This window comes from Symphalangus syndactylus, chromosome 1 (genome assembly GCF_028878055.3).
Source record: "Symphalangus syndactylus isolate Jambi chromosome 1, NHGRI_mSymSyn1-v2.1_pri, whole genome shotgun sequence".
In the NCBI taxonomy this organism is placed as follows: Eukaryota; Metazoa; Chordata; class Mammalia; order Primates; family Hylobatidae; genus Symphalangus; species Symphalangus syndactylus.
The window spans coordinates 113,718,955-113,737,734 of NC_072423.2; the positions used below are offsets into that span (position 1 = coordinate 113,718,955).

Consider the following 18,780-nt stretch of genomic DNA (forward strand, 5'->3'; position numbering starts at 1 on the left):
AACCATTAGAGGTACCAGTTTCCTCTGAAGTTGTGAGCAAGAAGAAGGGCCGAAATCAGGAAGTACTGGTCCGCCTCCCCAGACAAGCAACTGCAGAAGACTGGAGGTTTACTCTTCAGACAGGATGAACAAGAGCCTCTGGACCTGGGTAACCAGGGCACCACTGAAGACAAGGAAGTGGCACCATTTAGGGGGATTAAGTGAAAGTCTGCATACAGAAGGGAGAACCTCCAGACCTCTCCTACCATAAGGCTCCCAGAATAACAGCCAGGCTTATACCACCTAGGAAGAAGCCTGGAGGAAGATCTACGGACTTTGAACACATCCCACAGAAAACGACAGGTCCATCACCCTACAACCATGGCTGTCAGAACGTGGTCCCAGACTAAGAGTAGCATCACAGGGGAACCTGTCAGAAGTATGAGTTTTCAGGCCCACGCCAGACCGAATGAATCAGAAATTCTGGGTGAGGTCCAACAACCAGCTATTAACAAGGCCACCAGGTGATTCTGATGTCCACTAAAGTTTGAGAACCACTGCCTGACAGGTAGCCCCCCAGTCAATAAAACATCTCACACCGAAAAGCTTCCAATCAGTTTTTCAGTGTCTGTTTACTTGAAAAACACTGTGGAGTCACCAGAAAACTGAAGAAAGACTTTGACAAGAAAGAGAGACAAAACAGATTTCCCAGGACAGCTCTGGTGGCAAGTAGTGAAATGTGCAGAGCCTGGTTTGCATGCCCTTTCCCCAGTTCCACCATTATATTGCTACAGAGCTACTCCTTGGGCTCTACAATAAAGTTTTCAAAGTCAGTGAAGTAAATGCTCTCTACAGTCCCGTCCGGCTCTAGCCCATGCCTTTATACTAGTCCTTCCCACTGGAGGCTTTTTATTAAAGAGTGAAAAAAATAAATATACTGGTCCTTATGTTCTAGATCCCTGAAGCTAACATAGCAATTCAGGCTGACCGTCTCAGTTGAAACTACGTCTGATTTTTTTTTTTTTTTTTGAGACAGGGTCTCACTCTGTTGCCCAGGCTGGAGTGCAGTGGTGCGATCTTGGCTCACTGCAGCCTCTGCCTCCCAAGCTCAAGTGATCCTCCCACCTCAGCCTCCTGAATAGCTAAGAAAGACTAAAGGTACACACTACTACAGCTAATTTTTTGTAGAGATGGGGTTTCACCACGTTGCCCAAGCTGGTCTCAAACTCCTGAGTTCAATGCAATCCACCTGCCTCGGCCTCCCAAAGTGCTGGGATTAGAGGCGTGAGCCACTGCACCCAGCTATGTCTGATAATTTACTTGTCCCTTTGAATGAACAAGCAATATTCTGCTAAAAGATTACTATATTCAGTATCTGCATTAAATGTACTATTAATACTTTATGTAGAAGTATCTGTGACCATCCCACGCTGCCATGCCCTTTTTGATTCCCTGTGTCTTATAAGATTCCCCTGGTTCACCCTTACAGCCTAAATCTTTTTTTTTTCCCCCAATAGAGACGGGATTTTGCCACGTTGCCCAGGCTGGTCTCAAACCCCTGGGCTCAAGCGATCCACTCGCCTTGGCCTTCCAAAGTGCTGGGATAATAGGCGTGAGCCACAGTGCCCAGTCTACAGCCTAAATTTTAATCTAGAAATTCACACCTATTACTGCTTTTCACTAGTCTCTATTTACACCAAGTGTTGCTGCCACACCTGGATCATTTTTCTGCTTACAAATTTCTGGTTGCCTTAACATCTTCCACCATGTAATCACTGTGGACAAAAACTTCTAATTTACTTTTACTTCCTCTGCTTCCTTTAGTCTAGTTCATTTTTTCTCAATTCTCTTGGTTCCTCTTTCCCATATGAGAAGATCTCATGCCTTCTCAGATCACTTCACTTCTCTCCTGGAAAAACAACCTCCTTCAGGAGGGGTTTAGAATGATGAAAAGGGCCGGGCTTGGTGGCTAACGCCTGTAATCCCAGCACTTTGGGAGGCTGAGGTGGGTGGATCAGGAGGTCAGGAGCTCAGGACCAGCCTGGTTAACATAGTGAAACCCCGTCTCTCCTAAAAACACACACAAAAATTAGCTAGGCGTGGTGGCGGGCGCCTGTAGTCCCAGCTACTTGGGAGGCTGAGGCAGGAGATTGGCTTGAAGACAGGAGGTGGAGGTTGCAGCGAGCCAAGATCATGCCACTGCACTCCAGCCTGTGCGACACAGCGAGACTCTGTCTCAAAAAAACAAAAATAAAAACAAAAAAACCGAGGCTTACAGAGATTAAGTAACTTGCTCAAGGTTACAACTAGGATTTTAATCCAAATCCTTCTGCTTTCAAAGCCATACTCAACCATCCTACTCCACCATCTCCAGAGGTCTGACTCAACTATGTTGCAGAAGAAAAGTTTCCTTAGCCATGTAGAAAATAAGAAGAGCAGGCTGGGTGCGGTGACTCATGCCTGTAATTCTAGCACTTTGGGAGGATGGGGCGGGCAGACTGCTGAAGTTCAGGAGTTCGAGACCACCCTGGGCAACATGGTGAAACCCCGTCTCTACTAAAAATAGAAAAAATTAGCCAGGGGTAGTGGTGCACGCCTGTAGTCCCAGCTGCTGGGGAGGCTGAGGCAGGAGAATCGCTTGAACCTGGGAGAGAGAAGTTTCAGTGAGCCGAGATAGCGCCACTGCACTCCAGCCTGGGCAACAGAACGAGATTCCGTCTCAAAAAAAAAAAAAGAAAAAAGAAAAAGAGCAAAAGGATCTCTGCATAGTTTTACTTTTTCTTTCTTTTATTTCTTTGTGTGTGTGTGTGTGTGTGTGTGTGTCTCTGTGTGGTGTGAGAGAGAGAGAGAGAAACAGGAGAAATAGGATCTTGCTCTGTTGCCCAGGCTGGAGTGCAGTGGTGCGATTACAACTCACTGCAGGCTTGACCTCCTAGGCTCAAGTGATCCTCCCACCTCACCCTCCTGAGTAGCTGGGACTACGGGCACAGGCCACCATGCCCAATTTTTTTATTATTTGTAGAGACACGGTCTCCCTATATAGCCCAAGCTGGTCTCCAACTCCCCCACTCAAGTGATCCTCTTGCCTCTTAAAGTGCTGGGATTACAGGTGTGAGCCACCATGCCTGCCCTGTTTGTTTTTTACACAGGGATCAGCCACAGATGCTGAGAGCTTTCCAGCCAAAGCCCAACAGGGAGTCCCACTTATCATCCCCCCAGCCGGACGTCTCCACATGGTTCGGTGGCTTGGCCAGGGAGCAGCACAGCATGCCTCTTCCACATGAAAAGACCCAGGCACAGGAGGGAGGCTGGCTCTTGCGACCAGAATGCCGGTGGGGAACAGGTGGTTAAGATATCTTTCCCTCCTAATATCAGTCAGCATCCCTCTCCCCACGCGGCCAGTAGGCCCAGCCCCGGGGACCTTTGTGGTGGTGGTGGTGGTGGTGGTGAGTGGTGCCTTCCAGTGTGGGGCAGGGTGGCTTCCCACCTCAAAAAATTTCCAGATCAGATTTTAAAAGCTCTTAAAAGACAAAGCAGTAATTCAACAATTAAGGGCAATGATTCCTAAGGAGAAGCCTTCTCTTCTACAACAGCACAGCCAAGTTCGACAGGCACAAAGAAATATCTGTAGTGACAAGAGAGGGTGCTTCAGTGGTGCCCATCAGCATGTGGAGCCGGCCACCGCCCCTGCCTCCATAGAAGGTAAGTCCATTTTCTCTCGTCTGCATGACAGAAAAAGGAGGCTGTCACCCCAGTGTCTCCCACTCCAAGGGCCTAAGCGGCGCACCTCTCAATCTTTCCTTCCAAGGGCTGAAAGGTTGTCCTCTTCCTCTCCCCACTCGGCCCCGAGCCCCTTTTGCTCAGCACCTCTCTCCCCACTACTCGGCCCCCCTCACACCTCTTCTCCCCACCCCTCTCCCTGCTAGACCTCTCTTTCTCTGTCCCCCGCCCCTTTTTACTCCCCGCTCGACCCCTTTCCCCTCACCCCGCTGCCGCCCAGTCCGCGGTACCTTGAGGGTCACGTCGCACAGCTTGCCTTGCCGCCGGATCTCCTCCATGACGCCGTAGCCGCGACTAGGCAACTCGGACACGGAGAAGTGCACCAGATCCTCCAGCTCCTCCGCACCGTCCTCCACCATCTTTCCCGGCCGCCGCAACTGCGCAGGCCTCGCCGGCCGGCTAGACACTAACCAGGGCGGGGCAGTCGCGCACGCCGACAGCCGCTTGGAGCGCAGAGCAGCAATCGGACGAGCCTCCGCGGCCGCCGTAGTTGAACCTCTTCGGCGCCGGAAGCCCCGCCGCCCCGCTTCCTGGTTCATGTGCGGCCTTCGTTCCCTCGCTATCTCGACCTTGGCTTCGCATATGCATCTGCCGAAGTCTTTCTAGATCAATCGGCCCCATCTCTCGTCTTCCCGATTCGGCCATGACCTCACCCGTATCCTCGACGTAGGACCTCGGACTTCATTTCCGCCACCCCCGACACTTCCGGAATCCCCGGAAGCGACCCGTTGCCATGGCGACTCTGCACACAGCCAGGCAGCCCCGCGTGGGGAGTGCAGGTGGTTTCGGTTGCGGCCGTCGCGTCCCGGGAGCGTCGCTACCTGGTGAACGGTGAGCAGGGGCTGCTCGCCGGTGGGAGTGGGGAGATGGGAAAAGGGTGTGCGCCCGGACTGCTGAAAGTGGCTGGGGTCCAAAAACCGCTCTATCTGGGGGTTCACAGCTGGGTCGCTCATCTCTGAAACCCAGGCGAAGGAGGGCGCGACGTCGCGGGAGTCCTTTCAGCCTGACCGCGGCTTACGGTCTTCGGAGCTAATGTTCATTGGTCCCACAAAGGGGTCCCACGTCGCGCCCAGGACATAGAGGCCGTGAGGCAGGGAGCCAGAGGTCGTCTGGACTCTTCTGCACTAGTCGGTTTTCGAACTAGAGGGGGCTTTGGGATCACCAGTCGGAGCCCTTCGTGTTACAGATGAGGAAACCTCTCCAGAGAGGGACCGGAATGGGTCCAAAGCCCACTGCCGCCCAAGCTCCACGCGGGGGTCCGGCATATTGGGTGAGAAAAAGAAGAAAGTCTAGTTTTGCCTGCATCCTAGTCTTGTTCAGCCAAGGCCAGGTGCAGTTGGACCCAGTGTTTTGGATTCGGGTGTTGCTGCTGCCGCTACGGGTAGCTATGAGGGTTCCCCATGACAGCCCCTCATCTGGACGTGAGCACTGGAAGATAGGGACCCACCTGGTGCCTTCCACCCCACCAAACGCTCCCTTTCCTCTTGTCGAGTCTTCATGGGTGCTTGTTGCCAATTCTGTTCATTCCCACTAAAGACAAATGAGGAAACCTCGAGCGCCTTAACACAGAAGTCTCCTGGTGGCCATTCAGAGACTTGCTTTGTTATACCAGAAATATCAAAGGATGGTTCCCCAAGGAGAGACATTCCCCACAAGGTCCTGAGGGAGAAAGGGAGGGGGCCGGGCGCCGTGGCTCACGCCTGTAATCCTAGCACTTTGGGAGGCTGAGGTGAGCAGATTGCTTGAGTTCAGGAGTTCAAGACCAGCCTAGGCAACATGGCTAAACCCTGTCTCTACGAAAAACACAAAAATTACCCGGGCGTGGTGGTGCACGCCTGTAGTCCTAGCTGCTTGTGGGGCTGAGGTGGGAGGATCGCTTGAACCCAGGATGTGGAGGCTACGGTGAGCTGAGATTGTTTCACTGCGCTCCAGCCTAGGTGACAGAGTGAGACCCTGTCACAAAAACAAAACAAAACAAAACAACAACAACAAACAAAAAAAGTGTGTGGTGAGGTGCTGGATGTGGATTTTTGCACTTAGAAACCAAGTGTCCTCCTGGAAGGGCTGTGGGCTAGTGTTGGAGTTGTCAGGGAAGGGGAGTGACATCATATGCCCCTTGGGACTCTCTCAGTAGTGACTGAAGATAGACCCACATATGAAGATTCAGCTGCCCTCTGACTTCCAGCCATTACCATCACCAACCACCACCATTTCCTGAACACGTACTCTGTGCTGGACTCTGCCCTGGACATTGTGAGGGGATTCAAAAGAGATAAAAAGCACAATCCTTGCCTTCAAGCAGCTTGTAATTTAATTTGGGAACTGAAACCCACTCAAATGAAGCAATGTAAGAATGGTAACAAGCCGTATTTCAGTAAGTGCAAGATGGCATGGGGTCCCCAAATGTTTGGGTGTTAAAGGGCTGCTGAGTAGCAGGCTCACAAGATGGGTGTGCAAAGGAAGACTTATTGCAGGTGGATATGGCTCCTGGCCTGCTTGGAGCCATGGTGTCAGCATGGGGAGGGCCTTGGGAAGCATACATGGGGTGACTGCCTGTGCATGTGCATGTTGGCAAATAGCAGGGCAGAGAAGGGCCGGGCTCTGGAGGGAGAGTGATGCTTTTGCTTATTTGCTTTGTTTTGTTGAGACAGTCTCATGCTGTTGTCCAGGCTGGAGAGCAGTGGGTGTGCCATCACTGCTCAAGTGATCCTCCTGCCTCAGCCTCCTGAGTAACTGGGACCACATGCATGCACCACCACACTTGGTAAATTTTTAAAATTTTTTGTAGAGACGAGGTCTCGCTGTGTTGCCCAAGCTGGTTTCTAATTCCTGGCCTCAAGCAATCCTCCCACATTGGCCTCCCAAAGGCTGGTATTACAGGTGTGAGCCACCATGCCCAGCTGAGGTTGATGCTCTGAACTGGCCTGTGCTACTCTTGTGCAGGGGCTTCTGGGAGGGAGGCCTGGGCACCTGCTCCCAGAGCTCCCCTGCTTCTTCATGGTCCCTTTCGGAGCATACCCTGGATGGCATCTGTATTTCCCTGGGCAGGAGAATGGGCCCTTGGATGTGAAGAGTGGTTCCCCAAGCTTTAGAAATTGAGTGTGAGGCTGAGGTGGGTGGATTGCTTGAACCCAGGAGTTTGAGACCAGCCTGGGCAACATGTTGAAACCCCATCTCTACAAAAATGCAAAACGTTAGCCGGGTGTGGTGGCACACACCTGTCCTACCAGCTACTCTGGAGGTTGAGGTTGAGGTGAGAGGATTGCTTGAGCCTGGGAGACAGGCTGCAGTGAGCTGAAATCACACCCGTGCGCTCCAGTCTGAGAGAGAGAGTGAGACTCTGTCTGAAATAAATGTCTCACAAATAATAAATAAAGTCTGGAATAACTTTTGTCAGGTAACACCCATTGGACCTCTCGTAGATAATTTTATATAAAATGATCCGCCGAGGCAGGCAGATCACGAGGTCAGGAGATCGAGATCATCCTGGCTAACATGGTGAAACCCCATCTCTACTAAAAATACAAAAAAATTAGCGGAGCATGGTGGCGGGCGCCTGTAGTCCCAGCTACTCGGGAGGCTGAGGCGTGAACCCGGGGGGGGGCGGAGCTTGCAGTGAGCCGAGATCACGCCACTGCACTCCAACCTGGGTGACAGAGGGAGACTCTGCCTCAAAAAAAAAAAATAAATAAATAAAATAAAATGCCTGCCTGCCTGCCTGCCTTCCTTCCTTCCTTCCTTCCTTCCTTCCTTCCTTCCTTCCTTCCTTCCTTCCTTCCTCTTTCTTTCTTTCCCTCTCTGGCGCAGGCTACAATCTACTCGGCTTCCTGCTGCCCGCGCCGCTGACTGCCTGGGACTGCCGGCGCGCGCCACCGCTGCCTGCCTTTTCTCCTTTGGATGCAGGCACGCGTTCGCCATCTTGGCCACGCTGGTCGCCAGCTCCTGACGCCGAGTGCTCTGCCCGCCTCAGCCTCCCGAGGTACTGGGACTACAGACGGAGTCTCGCTCACCCAGTGCTCGGTGTTGCCCGGGCTGGAGTGCGGTGGCGTGGTCTGGCCTCGCGGCAGCCTCTACCCCCCGGCCGCCTGCCTTGGCCTGCCAGGGTGCTGGGATTGCAGCCCCTGCCCGGCCGCCGCCCCATCTGGAAGGTGGGGAGCACCTCTGCCCGGCCGCCCCGTCTGGGAAGTGAGGAGCGCCTCTGCCCGGCCACCCACCGTCTGGGAAGTGAGGAGCGCCTCTGCCCGGCCACCCACCGTCTGGGAAGTGAGGAGCGCCTCTGCCCGGCCACCCACCGTCTGGGAAGTGAGGAGCGCCTCTGCCCGGCCACCCACCGTCTGGGAAGTGAGGAGCGCCTCTGCCCGGCCACCCACCGTCTGGGAAGTGAGGAGCGCCTCTGCCCGGCCACCCATCGTCTGGGAAGTGAGGAGCGCCTCTGCCCGGCCACCCATCGTCTGGGAAGTGAGGAGCGCCTCTGCCCGGCCGCCCCGTCTGGGAAGTGAGGAGCGCCTCTGCCCGGCCACCCATCGTCTGGGAAGTGAGGAGCGCCTCTGCCCGGCCTCCCATCGTCTGGGAGGTGAGGAGCGCCTCTGCCCGGCCGCCCCGTCCGGGAGGAAGTGAGGAGCGCCTCTGCCCGGGCGCCCCGTCCGGGAAGAAGTGAGGAGCGCCTCTGCCCGGCCGCCCCATCCGGGAAGAAGTGAGGAGCGCCTCTGCCCGGCCACCCATCGTCTGGGAAGTGAGGAGCGCCTCTGCCCGGCCACCCACCGTCTGGGAAGTGAGGAACGCCTCTGCCCGGCCGCCCCGTCTGGGAAGTGAGGAGCACCTCTGCCCGGCCGCCCCGTCTGGGAAGTGAGGAGTGCCTCTGCCCGGCCGCCCCGTCTGGGAAGTGAGCAGCGCCTCTGCCCGGCCGCCCCTTCCGGGGGGAAGTGAGGAGCGCCTCTGCCCGGCCGCCCCGTCCGGGGGGAAGTGAGGAGCGCCTCTGCCCGGCCGCCACGTCCGGGGGGATGTGAGGAGCGCCTCTGCCCGGCCGCCCCGTCCGGGGGGAAGTGAGGAGCGCCTCTGCCCGGCCGCCCGTCTGGGAAGTGAGGAGCGCCTCTGCCCGGCCGCCCCGTCCGGGAAGAAATGAGGAGCGCCTCTGCTCGGGCGCCCCTTCCGGGAAGAAGTGAGGAGCGCCTCTGCCCGGCCGCCCCATCCGGGAAGAAGTGAGGAGCGCCTCTGCCCGGCCACCCATCGTCTGGGAAGTGAGGAGCGCCTCTGCCCGGCCGCCCCGTCCGGGAAGAAGCGAGGAGCGCCTCTGCCCGGCCGCCCCGTCCGGGAAGAAGCGAGGAGCGCCTCTGCCCGGCCGCCCCGTCCGGGAAGAAGCGAGGAGCGCCTCTGCCCGGCCGCCCCGTCCGGGAAGAAGCGAGGAGCGCCTCTGCCCGGCCGCCCCGTCCGGGAAGAAGCGAGGAGCGCCTCTGCCCGGCCGCCCCGTCCGGGAAGAAGCGAGGAGCGCCTCTGCCCGGCCGCCCCGTCCGGGAAGAAGCGAGGAGCGCCTCTGCCCGGCCGCCCCGTCCGGGAAGAAGCGAGGAGCGCCTCTGCCCGGCCGCCCCGTCCGGGAAGAAGCGAGGAGCGCCTCTGCCCGGCCGCCCCGTCCGGGAAGAAGCGAGGAGCGCCTCTGCCCGGCCGCCCCGTCCGGGAAGAAGCGAGGAGCGCCTCTGCCCGGCCGCCCCGTCCGGGAAGAAGCGAGGAGCGCCTCTGCCCGGCCGCCCCGTCCGGGAAGAAGCGAGGAGCGCCTCTGCCCGGCCGCCCCGTCCGGGAAGAAGCGAGGAGCGCCTCTGCCCGGCCGCCCCGTCCGGGAAGAAGCGAGGAGCGCCTCTGCCCGGCCGCCCCGTCCGGGAAGAAGCGAGGAGCGCCTCTGCCCGGCCGCCCCGTCGGGAAGAAGCGAGGAGCGCCTCTGCCCGGCCGCCCCGTCCGGGAAGAAGCGAGGAGCGCCTCTGCCCGGCCGCCCCGTCCGGGAAGAAGCGAGGAGCGCCTCTGCCCGGCCGCCCCGTCCGGGAAGAAGCGAGGAGCGCCTCTGCCCGGCCGCCCCGTCCTGGAAGAAGTGAGGAGCGCCTCTGCCCGGCCGCCCACCGTCTGGGAGGTGAGGAGCGCCTCTGCCCGGCCGCCCATCGTCTGGGAAGTGAGGAGCGCCTCTGCCCGGCCGCCCATCGTCTGGGAAGTGGGGAGCACCTCTGCCCGACCACCCATCGTCTGGGAAGTGAGGAGCGCCTCTGCCCGGCCACCTATCGTCTGGGAAGGAGTGAGGAGCGTCTCTGCCTGGCCGCCCCGTCTGGGAAGTGAGGAGCCCCTCTGCCCGGCTGCCCCGTGTCTGGGTAGAAGTGAGGAGCTCTTCTGCCTGGCCGCTCCGTCTAGGAGGTCTACCACGGAGGCCAGAAGCAATGTGGGGGCTGGACGTGGTGGCTCACGCCTGTGGTCCCGGCACTCTGGGGGGCGAGGCGGGTTGATCACTTCGGGCTAGGAGTTCGAGACCAGTCTGGCCAACTTGGCGAAACATGAAGAATACAACAGACAAACCAACCAACCAACTCAATGACAACAAAACAGGTCTACCCTGGAGTCATACTCTAATTTTTTCTATTTTCCTCCCTTTCTGATCCTTTATCCCACTTTCTTTTTCTTCCTCTTCCTTCTCCCTCTTCTTTGTCAAATAGAGGATTGAGTTATTATCACTGATCCATATAAAGTCCCTCTCTCATTTATTTTAACTCCCACCCCCATTTCTATTCCCCGACTTCCCATATGCAACCTTCCTAATATGTTTGATCGCATCTTTTTGTTTGTATGTATTTTTAGAAAATGTTTATTGTTTTTGTATGCAAAAAAAATTAATATAAAAAAAATAAATAAATAAATAAAATAAATAAAATAAAATGTTACCATTATTTAATGTACTTTTTTAAAAAGCAAGATAATCTAATTAACAGTAGTCCCTGTTATACATGAGGGGTTTTTATGGTTAACATCTTAAAAGTTAGTTAGATTTTTTATTTTTTTTTTTTATTTTTTGAGACTGAGCTTGCTCTGTCACCCGGGCTGGAGTGCAGTGGCATGACATTGGCTCACTGCAACCTCCACCCTCCAGATTCAAGCGATTCTCCTGTCTCAGCCTCCTGAGTAGCTGAGATTACAGGTGCTTGCCACTACACCCAGCTAATTTTTGTATTTTTTTTTAGTGAAAACAGAGTTTCGTCATGTTGGCCAGGCTGGTCTTGAACTCCTAACCTCAGGTAATCTGCCATCCTCAGCCTCCCAAAGTGCTGGGATTACAGGCAAGAGCCACCGCTCTTGGCCCAAGTTAGTTTTTTTTATTTATTTATTTATTTATTTTTTTTTTTTGAGACGTGGTCTCACTCTGTCACCTCGGCTGGAGTGCAGTGGTATGATCAAAGCTAACTGCAGCCTCAACTTCCCCAGGCTCAAGTGATCCTCCCACCTCAGCCTCCTGAGTAGCTGGGACTATAGGCGTGCACCACCATGCCTGGCTAATTTATTTATTTTATTTATTTATTCATTTATTTATTTTTTGGAGATGGAGTCCCTCTCTGTCACCCAGGCTGAAGTGCAATGGCACAATCTCAGCTCACTGCACCCTCCACCTCCCAGATTCAAGCGATTCTCCTGCCTCAGCCTTCCGAGTAGCTGGAATTACAGGCGTCTGCCACCACAACTGGCTAATTTTTGTATTTTTAGTAGAGATGGCGTTTCATCGTGTTGGCCAGGCTGGTCTTGAACTCCTGACCTCAGATAATCCACCTGCCTCGGCCGCCCAAAGTGCTGGGATTACAGGCCTGAGCCACCGCGCCTGGCCGCCTGGCTAATTTTTGTATACTTTGTAGAGATGGGTTTTCGCCATGTTGCCCAGGCTGGTTTCAAACTCTTGGCCTCAAGGGATCTGCCCACCTTGGCCTCCCAAAGTGCCAAGATTATGGTGTGAGCCATTGCACCCAGCCAAAAGTGAGTTGTTTTTAAAGCCAAGCCATGCGCTTGTAGTCTCAGCTACTTGGAAGGTTGAGATGGGAGAATCACTTGAGCTCAGAAGTTAAAGGCTAGCCTAGGCAACATAAAGAAACCTTGTCTCCAAAAATAAAACAATGAAATAAATGTTAATTTTTTAAAAAATACTGAACATCGGCTGGATATGCCTGTAATCCCAGCACTTTGGAAGTCCAAGATAGGAGAATCACTTGAGGCTGGGAGTTCAAGACTAGCCTAGGCAACGTAGTAAGACACCATCTCTGCAAAAAAAATGTAAGAAAACTAGCCGGGCACAGTGGTACACACCTGTAGTCCCAGCTACTGGGGAGGCTGAGGCAGGAGGATCACTTGAGCCTGGGAGGTCAAGGCTGCATTGAGCCATGATAGCACCACTGCACTCCAACCTGGGTGACAGGGTGAGACTCTGTCTCAAAAAAAAAAAAAAGTATGTATATATGTCCTATGTCTTCCTTTATTTATACTATATATATATATATGCACACGCATACACACACACACACTGAAAGAAAATGATGAGAATATAGTTAGGTTTTAGGAGAGCAAGAGGAGGTAGGGGACTGTCTGTGATATTTTTTCTCAATATAGTAAGAGAAGAAAGAATATTTATTATGGACCAAATATACTTCTAGGGCATCTATTTCTGATCTAGTTAGTCTATTGGAGAAGAGGGTGCTGTATCTGAAGCAAGATAAGTTAATGAAAAGGAAATTGTTTTAATGTATTTCATAGTAAGTATTTTAGAAGAAAATATAATAAATGAAGGAAAGCATAAGTGGATTCATCATCTTAGAGGCAGAACATTTCTAGAAATGACATCTAAGATTAGGCCACTAAAGGAAGCATTCTTTTTACTTTGTATTTCAGTCTCTCTGGGGTCATTGGTGGAAAATGGCAAAGCAGTCTGTGAAGCAGAAAGTGCGTGTATTTGTTGAGCAGTGTCTTGTGGGTAGAACACTGAAATGCTGAGGGGTGAAAAGGAAAACTGGCTTTCAGGGAGAGAGGGAAAAATGGACTGCTCATCACTCTTTTCTGATCTTCTTAATGAATGACCCCTCTCCTCTACTTCTTATTTGATAATGACTGTTCAAAATTTCATGTTCCCTTCTTTTTAGCTAGAATGGGTACTAGGAAAAAAGTTCACGCATTTGTCCGTGTCAAACCCACTGATGACTTTGCTCACGAAATGATCAGATACGGAGATGACAAAAGAGTAAGTGCGATGTGTTTGCCTTCACCTGACTGGGCCTCTCTGTCCCACCTTGCTATAGTGTGACTGTATTTCCAAGCAACCTTTGAAGGACCAAGATAGAATTGGACAGGATCCAATGGACTCTAGAGTCCATCAAATCCAAACCACCCCCTCACAATGCTGCTAATGAGGAAATTAATAAAATCCCATCTTTAATTATCTTTTAATAATTTTACCTTTAATAAATTAATAAGTTTACCTTTACCCTCGTATCTGACACAGAAAAATTGACATTTGTTCACATTCATAAAGCTTTCTAGTGATTGATGTGTCATTGTATAATCTCCCACGGAGTGCAGTAAGAATATCTTGAGTTCATTACTGTTTAGCTTATCAAAACAGCTGGAGAAATACTTATCAAGAGAAGTGGAAAGATATATCCATCCCTATATCCTCCCCCTGAGAATGCTTCTGAAGGCTTAGGACAGCGTGAGAGTGTAGATATTTTCATTCAGCAAACAATTATGGGCCTACTCTGGGCAGCATTGAGACATTCTTCAAAGGAAAAATTCAAGGGCAAACTGCCCAAGCCTCACAGGTCCTAGCGGTCAGAAAAGAGCTCACATGCAGCCCTATCAAATGTGTCCTGCTGGACATGGTTTTCAACGAACACAGAAGCACAGAGCATTTAATGTGTGAATGGACCAAGTCTTTCTTTCTTTTTTTGTTTGAGACAGAGTCCCATTCTGTTGCCCAGGCTGGAGTACAGTGGCACGATCTTGGCTTACTGCAACCTCTGCCTCCCAGGTTCAAGCGATCCTCCTGCCTTAGCCCTGCTGGGATTACAGGCATGTGCCACCATGCCTGGCTAATTTTTGTATTTTTAGTAGAAATGGGGTTTTGCCATGTTGGCCAGGCTGGTCTTGAACTCCTGACCTCAGGTGATCCACCTGCCGTGGCCCCCCAAAGTGCTGGGATTACAGGCGTGAGCCACCGCGCCTGGCCAAGTCTGTCTTTCTTGATCTTAATTTTTCTCTCTGTAGCCAGGTATAGCTCCTGCATTAGGGCAGTCAGTGTAAGATTTCAGCAAGAGTCTTTACATCAGAAGTTCTCATCAAGAAGATTGGAATCTACCATTGACCTTACCCAGTATGTCCCTAAGCCAGCTGCTACCACAATGGCTTACTATGAAGGGGCATGCATCTAAAAATCTGCTGATGACACCCTCAATTTACACTTAATTCCTATGTCTGAGAAGTCCATAGCCTTCTCTGTGGCTTTCATTTTATCATCACTCACTTTGGCTCGTAGCGTGTGTGTGGAAGTAGATGTTCACCATAATGCAGAGCTGAGGGAGGCCTCACTGCCAGCAACCAGAGCAATGGGGCTGGAGCCCAGGCCTCTGTTACCAGGCTCACTATTCCCTCTGGCATAATTCAAGGCCTCCCTATGCTTATGGAATCTATCTAAAACTTCTTTAATAAGAACATAATAAATTTGACCTCATATCATAGGTGGGGAAACCAAGACAGACAGCACCCTGTGATCTAGGGTTAGAGGTGCTAAAACTAGGAAGTGCTCCACTCTCCTGATCTTTCCACCTCCCTGCAGGAGCTCTCTTCTCCCATCCCAAAGAATTCATCGGAATATCAGCCCCTACGCGGGAGTCCTCATTCATCCTACAGTTCACTTCCTCTGTTCCCTCCAGATTAGGCCTCAGCTGTCAGTGATTTTTTTATACCCATTTTTGAACAAAAAACATTTTTTTCTTTCTCACTCTTTTTTCCTAGAGCATTGATATTCACTTAAAAAAAGACATTCGGAGAGGAGTTGTCAATAACCAACAGACAGACTGGTCGTTTAAGTTGGATGGAGTTCTTCACGATGCCTCCCAGGACTTGGTTTATGAGACAGTTGCGAAGGATGTGGTTTCTCAGGCCCTCGATGGCTATAATGGTAACTTAATTAACTGTTGTCTCATGTAAGAACCTGAGGAGTAAGAGATGCAAATATTTTATGGTGAATAAAATAAAACCTCACTTACTATCATTTGTATGTTTGTCTGTCTCCATGTTGTTATGTTGCAAAACTTACTGTTTGCTTGTTGACATTGTGGGCGTGGCTTGATCCAATGTGCTGGGATTCTACCTTCATAGGAAAATTAAAAGACTGTGGCTCTCTATAGGTCACAGGGGTTCAATTATCCTGTTTCAAATCTCTCAAGTATTAGTTTTGAAGATGCGTCTTTATGATGAATTTGATGGAGTCCAAACATTTGTCTCTCAGCTTCCTGCTAGGAGCTATTTTCATGTATTCTGCCAACACAATCAATGTACAGTTGATATTCTAGTATAGGATTGTATAAAAGAATATATCACAGTTTGTAGACTTTGCCATCTGGTGGCTGCTGACTAGGATGTTCCCTGTTTTGTAAGTTTAGGTTTTATATTTAAAAGTGCGTTGAGTGTAGATGCTGTAATTTATCCTGAATATGATACGTAGATGTGGTCCCCACTGACTTAAGGAGGTTCTCTTTTGGTTTTCATGATGCTCTGAGGAGATTGTGACCTTGAGGAGGTGAAGACAGAGGAACTAAGGCCCAGGGAGATGAATAGTCTTGAACACTGGTGCTGTGGAACCACAGATGGGCTCTGATTTGCAGCTGAAGTGACTCCTTCCTGTTCATTTGTGTTGGGTTAATAGACACCATTTCTGGCTCCAGCTCAGATGCTGAATCAGGATCCCTTGTGTAAAACCTGCTACCAGTCCCAAGAACTAGAATGTCTGTGTGACGAAGGCAAAAAATTTCCACAGCCCAGCATTGCCTGGGCAGATCTGCCATGTAAATGCCCATGGGCAGTCTGTGGGATGGGGTCTGGCTCAGGCTGCCCATGCTAAGGGGAAGAACAGATAGGAGCTGGAGTTCAGGGTGACTGCATGGTTTGCATCCCAGAGCCTGGTGGTGATGGTAGACCTAAAGGATGTTGATAAGTGCAATGAAAGTCTTCCCAGGGTGGGCAGTGGACCAGATCAGGGCCTGATCATGGTGGTACATTTCTGGAAGTGACATGGAACCAACTAGGAGCCCTGTTTGATCCGGCAGGAATTTGTAGTCTGCAAAGAATTCTCACCCTTGACAGAAAATGCCCTTTCCACTTCATCTCTTCCTGGAGATTTTGAAAGACCCTCTTTGCCTCTGTGGGGAATTTGATGCCTCCTGCCAACCCTGAGACCCTGGCGGTTCATAGCTGTGCTAGAGAAGGCCTGGAGTCTAATGCTCCTATCTCCCTCCTCATCTTTTTAGGAAAAGTTCCAGTTCCTCTGTACCCTGAGATTCCCTGCCCTTCTCAGAAGCCCTAGGGCCGGATCATCTCTTGGTGGAGGGAACAGCAGAGCATTGTGGGGACCACAGATTCAGGGCACATGTCCTTGTTTTGACCACTTTTGTCCCTGTTCCTCTGCCCACTCATCCTCTTCCATGGTGGAATTCCTGATGTTCTTGGCTGCTCCCACTGGCCATCTTCATGCTGAGGGCCCTGGCTGGCACCAGGCATGCTGGGGGAGGGGAGAGTTATCCTTGGAGCTATTTTCCTGGATGTCACCATGTTTTGAAATGTTTGCAGGCACCATCATGTGTTATGGGCAGACAGGAGCTGGCAAGACATACACCATGACGGGGGCAACTGAGAACTACAAGCACCGGGGGATCCTCCCTCGTGCCCTGCAGCAGGTAGAGAGTGGGCCCAAGGGTGGGATGCCACACAGGTTCCCTCTCTCTGCCATAGATGTTACTGACCCCAGGCCAGCTACTAGAGACAGTGGGGACCAGGCCTCAAAGGAGTTGCAGTGGATACTGGTACTGGAGACAACATACACAGGACTCTGGAGTCAGTAGAGTCAGGGGCCTCAGGAAACCAGGAGGTTAGGTGTCAGACTCTGAGCCATACCCACACTGAGCGTGTTTCCTCATTTGGGAAGGAGGGAGTCAGGCATGCTAATCAGCCTCTTGCTGCTCCAATGGTCTGTGATCCTGTAATTAAGAATTTGGAGGTCCTAATCATTCTCCTTCCTGGTTTTAATGAGGGGCATATAGACCCTTGCAGAGCTTCCTTACTGGCCTCCTCTGGCTTTTTTCACCACCACAGCCCCTGAAAGATCAAAAGCAAGAAGGAGGGCATTACTTGAGCTTTCAGGACTGTGTCAGCCTTGGGGGTCTCAATAGCATAACTGAAGATAGGACAGAAGGGCCTTCCTTTGGGCCCCACTAGCCTGGGATCTGTAAGGACCCTCTGGTCAGAGGTAGGAGGCAAAAGACTTTCCCCGAAAGCATCTTGGCAGCTTTACAGCCCTGTCCTATAAGTGTTATAGGACAGGGTTTTTTGCAGCCCTGTCCTGTAAGAAGTGTAGACATTCCTCTAGTATGTGAACCATCCATGCTCTTGTTTTTGGAGCAATATCCTTAATATCCCACTGTCAAAGCTTCAGTATCTCAGCATCTTAGACTTTAGTAATCTAGCCCAGTGCTACTAATAGAAATATACTGTAAGTCACATGCAAATTTGAGTTTTCCAGTAACCACATTTAAAAAAGCAAAAATAAACAGATGAAATTAATTTTAATGATATATTTTATTTAACTAAATATGTTTAAAATACTTCCGCATGTAATCAATATAAACTTATTGAGATAGTTTACATTCTTTTTCTCATACTAAGTCTTTGAAATCCAGTACATATTTTATACTTGGGGCACATTTCAGTTTAGGCATAAATATTATCGGAAATGCTTGATCTGTATTTAGATTTCATAAAATGTTGAAAAAGTAGATTTACATACCCAAGTTGTTCCAGACATACTTAAAGTTTACCAATAACTGAATTGCATCAGTTTTTAAATCTAAATGTAATGAAAATTACATAAAATTTAAAATTCAGTTCATTTGTACTAGCCACATTTTAGGTACTCAGCAGCCATCTGTAACTTGTGTCTACCATTTTGAACAGAACAAGTCTAAATTCTTAGAGGAAGGCAGGACGTCAGGAATTATCCCTTCCTTGATAAGCACTGGGGAGGGAGTTAGGAGTTGAGAAGGCTGAGTTCTGGCTTTACTTCTATCCTTACTAGATGAGTGACCATAGACAAATTATTTTATTTGTTTATTTATTTATTTATTTAGATGGAGTCTCACTGTCACCCAGGCTGGAGTACAGTGGCGCGATCTCATTTCACTGCAAGCTCCACGTCCTGGGTTCAAGAGATTCTCCTGCCTCAGCCTCCAGAGTTGCTGGGACTACAGGCACACACCACCACGCCCAGCTAATTTGTGTAATTTTAGTAGAGACAGGGTTTCACCATGTTGACCAGGATGGTCTCGGTCTCCTGACCTCATGATCTGCCCACCTCTGCCTCCCAAAGTGCTGGGCTTACAGGTGTGAGCCACCACACCCGGCCAACAAATAATTTTATTTCGTGGTGCCTTCCACAAATAGATATTGCCCCTGCACTGCCTCAATCACAGAGATTTATATGTGGATGGAATTAAATAGATTTGAAAGAGGCATATAAATGATGAGACTCTATAAAATAAGAAATCCTCACTCCAGAGTCCTTTCCACTCATTATGCCTCTACTTTTTGAGATGGTTCAAGTGTTAGCCAATCTGATGTCAAGCCTCAAAAACCTACAAGATGATACTAAATATCACCCAATTCCTTTAGGATAAGAATTATTCTATGTCTTGATGTTCCCTTCTGAGGTAAGAAGCCCCCCTTATGCTAGCTGGCTGTTGGAGTTCTGCTCTT

The 18,780-nt window shown here is 50.9% G+C and overlaps 2 protein-coding genes across 25 annotated transcripts in view; one reads left to right on the plus strand and one right to left on the minus strand.

Moving 5' to 3' along the window:
- KLHL18 (kelch like family member 18) overlaps positions 1-4,420 on the minus strand; it is a 64,433-nt gene extending 60,013 nt beyond the window's left edge. For 2 of the 5 annotated variants that reach the window (XM_063609978.1, XM_063609977.1), the window contains exon 1: positions 3,990-4,298. In XM_063609978.1, the coding sequence (XP_063466048.1) occupies positions 3,990-4,298 (309 nt within the window). Of the gene's footprint in view, positions 1-3,466; positions 3,573-3,989 lie in introns of those variants that run through there. The other 3 variants (XM_055279585.2, XM_055279576.2, XM_063609987.1) reach the window with 3 other exon arrangements.
- Positions 3,535-18,780, plus strand: part of KIF9 (kinesin family member 9) — a 54,215-nt gene continuing 38,969 nt past the window's right edge. For 6 of the 20 annotated variants that reach the window (XM_055279524.1, XM_063609770.1, XM_063609776.1 and 3 more), the window contains exons 1-4: positions 4,449-4,590; positions 12,903-13,000; positions 14,770-14,935; positions 16,603-16,709. In XM_055279524.1, coding sequence (XP_055135499.1) covers positions 12,908-13,000; positions 14,770-14,935; positions 16,603-16,709 — 366 coding nt within the window. In that variant the 5' untranslated portion in view covers positions 4,449-4,590; positions 12,903-12,907. Of the gene's footprint in view, positions 3,682-4,448; positions 4,591-5,890; positions 6,134-12,902; positions 13,001-14,769; positions 14,936-16,602; positions 16,710-18,780 lie in introns of those variants that run through there. The other 14 variants (XM_055279477.1, XM_055279484.1, XM_055279540.1 and 11 more) reach the window with 7 other exon arrangements.